General features: G+C 44.1%; 1 protein-coding gene across 1 annotated transcript in view; it reads right to left on the bottom strand.

Moving 5' to 3' along the window:
* Positions 1-338: 338 nt before the first annotated feature.
* Positions 339-11,044, bottom strand: part of TNFSF11 (TNF superfamily member 11) — a gene marked incomplete at its 5' end in the record, with an annotated part of 31,528 nt that continues 20,822 nt past the window's right edge. Inside the window, 3 exons of the mRNA XM_081872872.1 lie at positions 339-2,049; positions 3,795-3,893; positions 3,981-4,029. Of these exons, the coding sequence (XP_081728998.1) occupies positions 1,628-2,049; positions 3,795-3,893; positions 3,981-4,029 (570 nt within the window). The 3' untranslated portion in view covers positions 339-1,627. The remainder of the gene's footprint in view (positions 2,050-3,794; positions 3,894-3,980; positions 4,030-11,044) is intronic.

Here is an 11,044-nt window from a genome sequence, read left to right as displayed (position 1 = left end):
GGCATCTTATACATGGGGGCGTCTTATAGACAGGAAAATATGGTACAGTGGTGCCCCGCAAGACGAATGCCTCGCAAGACGAAAAAACCCCTAGACGAAAGAGTTTTCCGTTTTTCGAGGCGCTTCGCAAGACAAATTTCCCTATGGGTTTGCTTCGTAAGACGAAAACGTCTTGCGAGTCTTGCGAGTTTTTTCCCTCCCCCCCCCCTTTTTCTAAGCCGCTAAGCCGCTAATAGCCGCTAAGCCGCTAATAGGGATGCTTCACAAGACGAAAAACCCGCTAGACGAAGAGACTCGCGGAACGGATTATTTTCGTCTTGCGAGGCACCACTGTATGTTTAGAAAGGCACTTAAACTCTTGGTAGATGTATGTAACCTTTTAAAAAATGGGATGTCCTCATTATCACTGCACTGTCGAATAGTCAATCACCCCACACTTCCAGTGTCACCTAGATAAGCAATAACGTTTCCCTTTTTCATTGCTGGTCTTCCATCACAACAGTAAAAGCACTCTTACATTGCAGGAGAAAAGCATGTGGCAACATGCAAATCAGGAACAACTTCAGTGACAGAAGTTACAAAATGTACAACACTGGAACCTTTGGCGGCATACCCCTTAGCCAGTGCGGGTTGGGGGGAGTGGAACAAAAAGAAAACCACTTAAGGCACATAGGTACAAAATACAACACACACAAGATGCAATTCTGCCTGCAGAAGAACAAATATTTTCATCATCTGGAAAACAAACAAGGAGAAGTGGCAATTCTATTTTTAATTAAAGATTCTAACATTTCCCCTGAATCCAGGTCTAGAGAGACTTTTAAACTGGGCAAAATAAAACTGGCTTTTCAAATGCTTTGGTTTCGGGGGGAAAATAGTACTAATGTTTATTTAAAAGTGCCATCAGTGCACAGGTTGCTTTGCAGACCAAACATGCAAAACAAACCAAATGTTAAAAATCCACACTTCTAAATCTTCCATCAAAAGGAAAGCTGGAATCCTTTACACACTTACCTAGGAGTAAGCCCCATTGAACTCCTTGAGATTTACTTCTGAGTAGATATGTACAGGATGGTTTTGTAAGTTAGTTGCATTTAGTTCCCCCAAAATATATGGGAGTTTTCATTGTTGATTTCTATGGAACTTGCATGCAACTAACCTAGTCTGGATTCCACCTTTTGTTTCTTGAGCATCACGAAAAGTGTGCTCAGATTTTCAAGTACGTCTCTAAAAAAAAATAGTTTAGATGCTATTATGGACTGATGCCAATTTATATCCACATATCCCAAATCCACAACCCAGATCTTCACAAATAAATTTCAAATTGAGCATTGGAAAATGAACTATCCTAAGTGCAATTGGGCTATAGAGAAGACTGTCTGCAACAAGGATAGCCAATGTGGTCTCACTGGATGTTCTCGGGGTACAACTCCCATCAGCCCCTAGTCAGCCTCTCCAATGGCCAGTAGTTATGGGAGTTGTAGTCCGAGAAAAGATGGAGAGCACCACACTGACTACCCCTGGTCTAGGGAGAAATGATCGTTCCTGTACAATTGGATCCTAAAAGCCATTCCATCACATCTCCCATAATCTGGTCCAGTTGAATGAATAGGCTACTTCCCCTTCCTCAATCGACATCCCTTATTTTAAAGGCCCCAAAGTAAGTTCCTTCTGGAGAGCGATCCAGTAATGATGGGTACGATACCTGGATACTTATTATTTCACCAGATTTCAGTTTGAAAAACCCTCCTACATTTACAGAATAAAAATGAAATTCTGAGTCTCCTGACCAATTCTTTGTACTTCCTCCTTTCATCAAAACTACAGGGTTTCTCCTTTTAGCATCTGTTTTTATGACATATACCATCAACTGCAGAATTTGTCCAGTTACGTTTCCCAAAGCTTCATGGTGTCTAAAGCATACATTGGTGTACAGATAATAAAAGCCATCATGATTGACTTCCAATTTTCCATCACTGAATGTCATATTCCTTATGTTTGCCCAGCCTTTGTCGTGATGCCAAGATGTAAGGTTCACTTTTTTGGTACCTATGAGGGAAACAGATAAGAAAATGTATATCTTATTTTAAGTTTAATGTCACAGGTGGATAATATATTGTTTTTGCAGCCATGAGTTGGTGTATACCTAGAATTGGTTTTACTGTTATTAAGGCAGCCCTGCATAGAGAAGCTTTTTAATGTGTAATGTCCGGAGCCTTCAACTTGACTATACTCTTAAATCTCTCTTAACTTAATTTCCTCAATTTCTCTGGTCTCATTCCAACTCCACAAATCTATGATTCAATGACACTTCTAGCTATGCCTGGGGAAGCAAACTCAGATGGCCATTTAAGGACACTCATGCACAGAGATGCTCATCTCTTGGCCCCAGCTGAAGGATTACTATGTTCCCCAGCTGTTTCAAAATGGGATGTGGGTAGGGACAGAGAGCAGATTATACAGATTATAGGTTTTCCACAATATTAGGCTATCCATTCAGTGAAGTGTGGCTAAGAATATTGGATTCCACTTGGACAGACGGAAGTGGTCAGAAGAGAATCATAACTGTCATCTGATTTTAGCCAATTAATCATCAATTCATTTTAAGTAAATGGTGTTTCTGTATGCTCTGGTTTCCGTCACTGTGTTCCGCTGCGCCAGAAGCGGTTTGGTCCTGCTGGCCACATGACCTGGAAAGCTGTTTGTGGACAAACACCGGCTCCCTCGGCCTGAAGCGAGATGAGAGCTACATAGTCATAGTCGCCTTTGACTGGACGTAATCGTCCAGGGGTCCTTTACCTTTTTTACCTTACCTTTTAAGTGAACATTCATACTACCCAAATTGAACATATATGTATTTTGGAGTTGTTGAAGGAAGTGTAACATAACTTACAATTTAATCAACAGAAGCCACCATATAACTAACAATACAATTTACTCAACAGAAGCCTGCATTAAAAGGGAAAGACCATTTTAAAACATTTCCTTTTTCATCCTCTATTCTGGAAACACACCAGAGTCAAGATAACCCAGATAATGGGAAGTATGCCCTTACTATTCCAGCCCTACAAATTATTGACATAATTTAGGAGACATGCTTGTGGATCAACTATCATATTAGCTTGGAATATTTCATGAATTGTGGTCATGACCACTGCTGACCAATGCGTCCTTGCTTTCCAGAATTTCCACTGCAAGATTTTTCCAACTTTATGCAAAGTTGAATAATTACATGCCTTACTGGGGGTGAGGGAAATCTGAAATCAGGAGGCCTCACGGAAGTTTTGCCATCTTACAAAAACTACACAACAGTTTGGACTTAATGAAAGCTTAATTTAGAAGTTTAAAGTATCTATTTTCATACTTGTTTATATATTGGCTCAACTTCAGCTACAGCAAACCAATGATTTGCATAAACCCTAGTTCAATTCAACCTGTGGCTTGCCCTCCCAAATTTACAAATAAAACAACAGGTTAGAGCTGTTTGTCTCATTTCATTTTCCATCTGCTCAGTTCACCATTCTAGGCAATGAAAGGAGACAATTACCATTAAAATGGTTTGTCAATTCGGATTTCCCATGAAGCTACAGTCAATGCAAACCAAGGTTTTCAAGCCAACTTCAAATCATAACCAGATTCTACTTTGCAAGCCAACTTCAAACAATGGTTTATCCATTCAGACATCACACCACACCATAGTTGAGTGTTCTTAACCATGGTTTTGCACAATAACGTAAACTGGCCCAAATCAGACACCATAATACTCATAGAAACAAGATGAAAAAGGAGCTTACCAGCTGGAATTTTATTGCCATCGATTATGAGATGGGCAAAGGGTGCTTTGTCAGGCTTGTTTTTCTTGGGCAAATCTAGCCATGATGCTCCCATTGTAGCTAAAAGCAAGACATCTTGTTAAAATCACCACATAAATCTCATAAGATTTAAATAATATCAAGTAATGAAGCCACTGTCATACTTACATTTATCTGATCTTGACTGATCCTTACCAATAATAATACGCTGGACTTCCTAAAAATGGAAGAAACAAACTTAATTTTGCATAGTGAAGCTACAGCTAAATTTGTCGCACGCTCATAAATCCTGAAAAACTAAGAGATGCTGAAGTTCGTGACAGTCTGCAAACCATACCATCTAGTTAAAGTGGCAGCAAGATCGCAAACTGCTTTGCCCACTATGGGCTAATTTGTATGTAATGCTGTAAGTTTAAACCATAGTGTTTAGTGTTGCAAAAAAGAGCTGCAGCAAATCTGTAGGTTCATAAGGTTCTCTCTCCTTCTTTGCCATGGCTGCAAGGAGGAGTTTGGAACTTTCTACTTAGCGTTTTAGATGAACTGCAGCCTGCAGTGCTGTCTGAACTTGGACAGATTTTGGGCTAATTCAAACCATCATTTATTAAGCTGGCTTGCTTTAATTAACCATTGTTAAAATTAACCAGAGTTTAGCAAAAATGGCACCCACAAATCAAATACTTCGTAAGTTTCCCCAGCCACTCTGGCCAGCTTCCAACAAAATATTAAAATACAATAATCCTTCAGATATTAAAAGCTTCCCTAAACAGGGCTGCCTTCAGATGTCTCCTAAAAGTCCGATAGTTGTTTATTTCCTTAACATCTGATGGGAGGGCATTCCACAGGGCGGGCGCCACTACCAAGAAGGCCCTCTGCCTGGTTCCCTGTAACCTCACTTCTCGCAGTGAGGGAACTGCCAGAAGGCCCTTGGAGCTGGACCTCAGCGTCTGGACTGAGCAATGGGGGTGGAGGAGACCATTTGAACCCACCTCTCAGCCAAGCTATCATGTTGCCTCTTGCAGTTCATATGTGGACATATAATTATGTTTGTTGTGGCTGATTGGGGATGTTGACTCATATCTTGGTTTTCGTTAAAGGCGTGAAGCTGGATTTGCATGGCTTAACTGTTAGGATTCTTGCTCTGTGCTTGCAGTCATGGGATTGTTGTCTGTCACATGACAGTGTATGTTTTCAGTCCACAGTGTGGGAAGTGACAGAGACAGGATGTTTATGTTACTGTGTTCCGTGATGTGGGACTATTGTCCTTTGCTGTCTGATGAGAAGGAGGAAGGAGCTAAGTCTGAATGCTCCGAGTGTATTATATGTAAATAAAAGTAGATTAGCCAAAATGCTGAGCTATTGAGCAAATACTCTGCAGGATCCTAAGTGTGCTGATGCCTCTTGGTATCAGTCGCTGTGATGTTCGGGCGGGAGAAAGCTTTTGAAGCTCTTGAACGAATGATCAGGAGGGAGAGAACATGCCAGTCGGGCATGTGTCTCTGCCAGGGTCCTACACGCGAGAAGGACGATCCTAACATTAACACACTGCAGCAGCAGCAGAAAAAGTTAACAAATTTCAATAGGGAAAAATAAAAGGTTCTACACAGGAAGAACCAGCTGCACAATTTAAGATCGGGGACACTGGCTTGCCAGTAGCACATGTGAAAAAGATCTAGGGGTCTTCGTAGACCACAAGCTTAACATGAGTCCACAGGGTGATGCAGCAGCAAATAAGCTAATGCTATTCTAGGCTGCATCAACAGAAATATAGCGTCCGATCAAGGAAAGTAATAGTCCCACTCTAGTCTGCCTTGGTCAGACCTGGAATGCTGCATCTAGTTCTGGGCACCACAACTGAAGAAGGGTGTTGACAAGCTGGAACATCCCAAAACGAACAAGGGTCTGGAAACTAAGCCTTATGAGCAACCGCTGATTGAGCTGGGTATGTTTAGCCTGGAGAACAGAAGACTATGATAGCCATCTTCAAATACAGTGGTACCTCTGGATGCGAACGGAATCCATTCCGGAGCCCCGTTCGCATCCTGAAGCGGACGCAACCCGCGTCTCCGCGTGTGCGGGTCGCAATCAGCAGCTTCTGTGCATGCACATGACGTCATTTTGAGCATCTGTGCATGCGCGAGTGGCGAAACCCGGAAGTAACGCGTTCCGTTACTTCCGGGTCGCCGCAGGATGCAACCTGAAAATGCTCACCCTGAAGCTATTTTAACCTGAGGTATGACTGTATCTAAAGGGCCACATTCCCATGAATACTGAAGAAGAGACAGTGTAACTCACTCTCTCTCTCTCTCTCTCTCTCTCTCTATCTCTCTCTCTCAACACAATACAGTGGTGCCCCGCAAGACGAATGCCTCGCAAGACAAAAAACTCACTAGACGAAAGAGTTTTCCGTTTTTTGAGGTGCTTTGCAAGACGAATTTCCCTATGGGCTTGCTTCGCAAGACGAAACGTCTTGCGAGTTCTTGCGAGTTTGTTTCCTTTTTCTTAAAGCTGCTAAGCCGCTAAGCCGTTAATAGCCGCTAAGCCGCTAATAGCCGTGTTTCGCAAGACGAAAAAACCGCAAGACGAAGAGACTCGCGGAACGGATTAATTTCGTCTTGCGAGGCGAAAGAATTACCGGTTAATGTTCTCCCAAAGAAGCAAGAAGGGGATATCTGCTGGAAGGAGAAAGGAGAAACCTCTCAGAAGGAACTGAATGGCCTACCTGGGTCATGTACAGAGCGCTGAGTGGAAAGAAAGAAAGAAAGAAAGAAAGAAAGAAAGAAAGAAAGAAAGAAAGAAAGAAAGAAAGACACAGTTTGTTTGAATGTTTAAGAAAGAAGCTGTCATCTTCAACTAAGTAAAACTAAGCCCCTGCTTTGTGAATAAGTACTTTGCACATATTCTTCTTTAGCTATAGGTTCTGAAAGGAAAAGCTTTTTTTTTTAAGAAGTGTTTGGGCATTGTTTTAATTTCAAGGAAAGTGTCAGTAGCACAATCTGAGCATAACCCAGATAGGCTGCCTAGAAGTGACTGTGTGACAGGCACCGAGAAAGAGAAAAGATCAAAATCATTATCTTCCAGGAAATTCACTGGTTTCTATCTCTGCAGCTCAGGAAGTAAACTGCAGAGAAAGCAAACTGGTTCAGAATGCTGAAGCCACAGAAATTGGTCCAGTGAATCTTTATAACAACAAATAGCACAACATGGGAAAGGGGACCGTCCACTGAAAGCAAAATATCCCAATACCTGACTGGCTTGCAATATCTGCCAGGTTGAATGGGGGCGGGGGGCAGATGACGAATGGAGATTGTGGACCAGATGGGGCAGCCCTATAGGTTTCATCCAACACAGAGGTCTGCCCCCACCCCCCTGGTCACATCATCCACAACTGGGTCAAAGAGTGAATTCCAGAAGGCCACCCCGATCACATCATCCACAACTGAATGAATTCCACAAGCTCAGATTCTGTCACTTCTGCACGACAAGTTGCATCTATCAAAATCCCCTCTCTTCTGCAATTATGAGAAGCCACGCACTCCATGTATAGTTACAACATTTAAAGGGGTCCCAGTTGCAGGTTGCAGTTTAGGTGGGCCCTAGCAATGGGCACACTGAAGAATATTCCCACGTGTCACATTTGTCCTGACGCCAAACAGTTTTTAATTCTAACCCTACGAAAAGCACTTTGCATCCTCACATTGCCAACTCAAAAACAGCAGCGACATTGAAGATGGTTTGCAGAGTTCCTAAATGAATACCTCAAAAGTCAAGGTTCGAGGGCAGAAATCTGGCTGAGTCTGGAATAACCTTGTGAAGTGAACGGATATGAAAGAAGGATTTATAGCTAGATGTTAGGATAGAGATGATAAAGAAATGGATAGAGATGATAAAGACACAATGAGAGATAAAGGAGGTGCTGTGGGATTGGTGGAAGTCAGTGTCTTGTTGTTGTTTTAGTGTTTATAATACAGTGGTGCCTCGCAAGACGGAATTAATCCGTTCCGTGAGGCTCTTCATATAGCGGTTTTTTCATCTTGCGAAGCAAGCCCATTGACAGCTTAGCGGATTAGCGCTATTAGCGGTTTAGCGGCTTTTAGGGGATCCGCTGATAAGCGGCTTATCAGCGGATCAGCTGATAAGCGGCTTAGCGGCTTAGGAAAAGGGGGGGGGAATGGGGAAAAAACCGCAGGAACTCGCAAGACATTTCGTCTTGTGAAGCAAGCCCATAGGGAAATTCGTTTTGCAAAGCGCCTCCAAAACGGAAAACCCTTTCGTCTAGCGGGTTTTCCGTCTTGCGAAGCGTTCGTCTTGCGGGGCACCACTGTATTAACTTGTAAGATATGGATTTGTTTTTGTTGTTTTGTTGTTTTGTTTTAGTTTTTGAATGTTGATTTTTGTGTGTTGTGTATTATTATTTTTTGATATCTTTCGTGCTGTTGTGTGGAAAATACTAATAAAATTCATTTTTTAAAAAAAGAAGAAGAAGATGGCTTTGCAGAGCCTTCCAAATGCTACACAACATTGTGTAATCCTAAACAAAACAAAAACAGCCTCTGTGAGATAGTATTTTTACCCCCTTGTTGCAGAGAAGGGTGGGCTGAAGAGAACGTGGTTTGCTTACGGTCACCTCCAGAGTTCATGGCAGAGGCAGCATTTGAATCATAGAGCTTCCCTGACTCTCAGCTCCCTGCCTCAATTTCTCTCCTTCCGCCCCAGGACTGCGAGGCCAGACTCTCCTCAAGCACTCTCTCAGACGCCAACGTTTCCTCATGAAAGGCCACCCTGGAGGTCCAGCCGATGGAGTGCTTTGTTGCCATGCGCAAGACGAGTCCAGGCCTGAGTTTTCCCAAAGGTGACGAGGTCTGGAGCCCAGCCAAGGGGACGGGGACAGAGAAAAGTATCACTCCACAAACTGTCTCGCAGTTTTCTGTTTGCCCGTCTCGCCCTCCCGCTTTTTAAAGAGTGGGTTCTGCAGCTCTGGAGTGGCAAAGGCCTCAAGCAGGAAATCAACAAACAGACTACAAGAAGTAAAAATGTAATTTGGCTACTTGGTTTGAATGAAGCTGGGGAATTCATGGACAATGGCCAAGATCCAAGTGAGAAAAGTGGCACCCTAACCTTAAAGGTAAAGGTAAAGGGAACCCTGACCATTAGGTCCAGTTGTGACCGACTCTGGGGTTGCAGCGCTCATCTCGCTTTATTGGCCGAGGGAGCCGGCATGACTAAGCCGCTTCTGGCGAACCAGAGCAGCGCACGGAAACGCCATTTACCTTCCCGCCGGAGTGGCACCTATTTATCTACTTGTACTTTGACATGCTTTTGAACTGCTAGATTGGCAGGAGCTGGGACCGAGCAACGGGAGCTCACCCCGTTGCGGGGATTCGAACCGCCAACCTTCTGATTGGCAAGTCCTAGGTTCTGTGGTTTAACCCACAGCGCCACCCGCATCCCTGTGTCTAACCGTAACCTTGCACGTGTCTAAATGGAAGCTGGAGCCGCAGATTTCAGCAGAGAATTGCAAAGGCTGCAAATGGCGTTCCGAGTTTAGTGACTATCTGAACAAGCCGGGAGGGTCCAGTTCAGAGGCAGCCATTCCACGTGAGGCGGCTGCCACAGACTTTGGACAATGCTCTGTCGCAGATGGCCAGGAAGAGGCCGGGACATTTTTTATTTACTAAGCTTCCCCCTTAGCAAGGCTTCCATGAGGCGAGGTGAAGCAAGTCCCCACTGTTGCCAGTTCCACTGCGCCACCGCCGGCCCTGCCACAGCTTTGTTTGTGCCACCACTGCTAATTGCACACAATGCTGCTCCTTTTGCTGGTCCAACTGCTGCTCCATCAACCTGAACTCTTCAAGGAGTGCCTCAATTCCTCCCTCCATTTTGACTTCACAAATGCTCACAGGCCTTTTCTGCTAGGAAACACAGGTCCCACTTCTGACACCAGTGTTACACGCCACCCCAATCTCCCCCAAGATTCCAGGGGCTGCAGATATGCTATCCAGGGTTAGTGTTTCCTTCAGGAATTAGGCAGAATACTGGGGCATCCCAAAACACACCAGCTGATTCCACCGCAGCAGCAACAATAAGCCCAATGCCATATTTATCCCGCTGCCTAACTTGCACTGCAGAGCACAACTCAGCATAATGTTTCCTCTCTGCTTCCTTCACTCTTAACTCCAGCTGATTTCCTGTCCCCTGACATAATTCTGGTCCAGGGAAGGTCCCTCTTTTGATGTACTAAAGCTCATTACCCACAAGGGGGATTAGCTTTCCACATCTATTCACACTTAGCCCTTGAGAGAGGGAGGAAGCCCACAAATCTGCAAATGAGCTTTGCCCTTTCATCCTCCTGTGGCACCTAAATGGCTTATTCCCAGGCGGTCTCAAAAGGAAGTTGTTGTTGTTGTTTAGTCGTTTAGTCATGTCCGACTCTTCGTGACCCCATGGACCAGAGCACGCCAGGCACTCCTGTCTTCCACTGCCTCCCGCAGTTTGGTCAGACTCATATTTGTGGCTTCAAGAACACTGTCCAACCATCTCGTCCTCTGTCGTCCCCTTCTCCTTGTGCCCTCCATCTTTCCCAACATCAGGGTCTTTTCCAGGGAGTCTTCTCTTCTCATGAGGTGGCCAAAGTATTGGAGCCTCAGCTTCACGATGTGTCCTTCCAGTGAGCACTCAGGGCTGATTTCCTTCAGAATGAATAGGTTTGATCTTCTTGCAGTCCATGGGACTCTCAAGAGTCTCCTCCAGCAACATAATTCAAAAGCATCAATTCTTCGGCGATCAGCCTTCTTTATGGTCCAGCTCTCACTTCCATACATCACTACTGGGAAAACCATAGCTTTAACTATACGGACCTTTGTTGGTAAGGTGATCTCTCTGCTTTTTAAGATGGAAGGTTTTTAAAATGGAAGTTTTTAAGATGGAAGGTTTTTACTCATTAACCTCAGTAAATTCGCTTTTACACTTGTTGATTCTACAGGAGCAATGTGCTGACATCATCTGCGCATGCCGCACTTGCTTGTGTGGCACGCACGTCACCATGGGATATGGGGGGGGTAGCCCCCTTCTTGGAAACGTTTGGGGGGCAAGGCCCCTGGCACCTACAGATCTTTAGCAATATCCTGCCACATAGGATTTTTTTTAAAAAAATTGTTGTTGTACAGAAAAAGCCACAGCCCAAGATTGCAACTGTTGTTGTTGGCCTGTTTTCCTACCTTAGAAGGTACACATAA

The sequence above is a fragment of the Podarcis erhardii genome, assembly GCF_964252035.2.
Source record: "Podarcis erhardii genome assembly, chromosome: 8".
Lineage (NCBI taxonomy): Eukaryota > Metazoa > Chordata > Lepidosauria > Squamata > Lacertidae > Podarcis > Podarcis erhardii.
The sequence above is the reverse complement of the archived record's forward strand: the minus strand, read 5'-3'. Positions and strand labels throughout refer to the sequence as shown.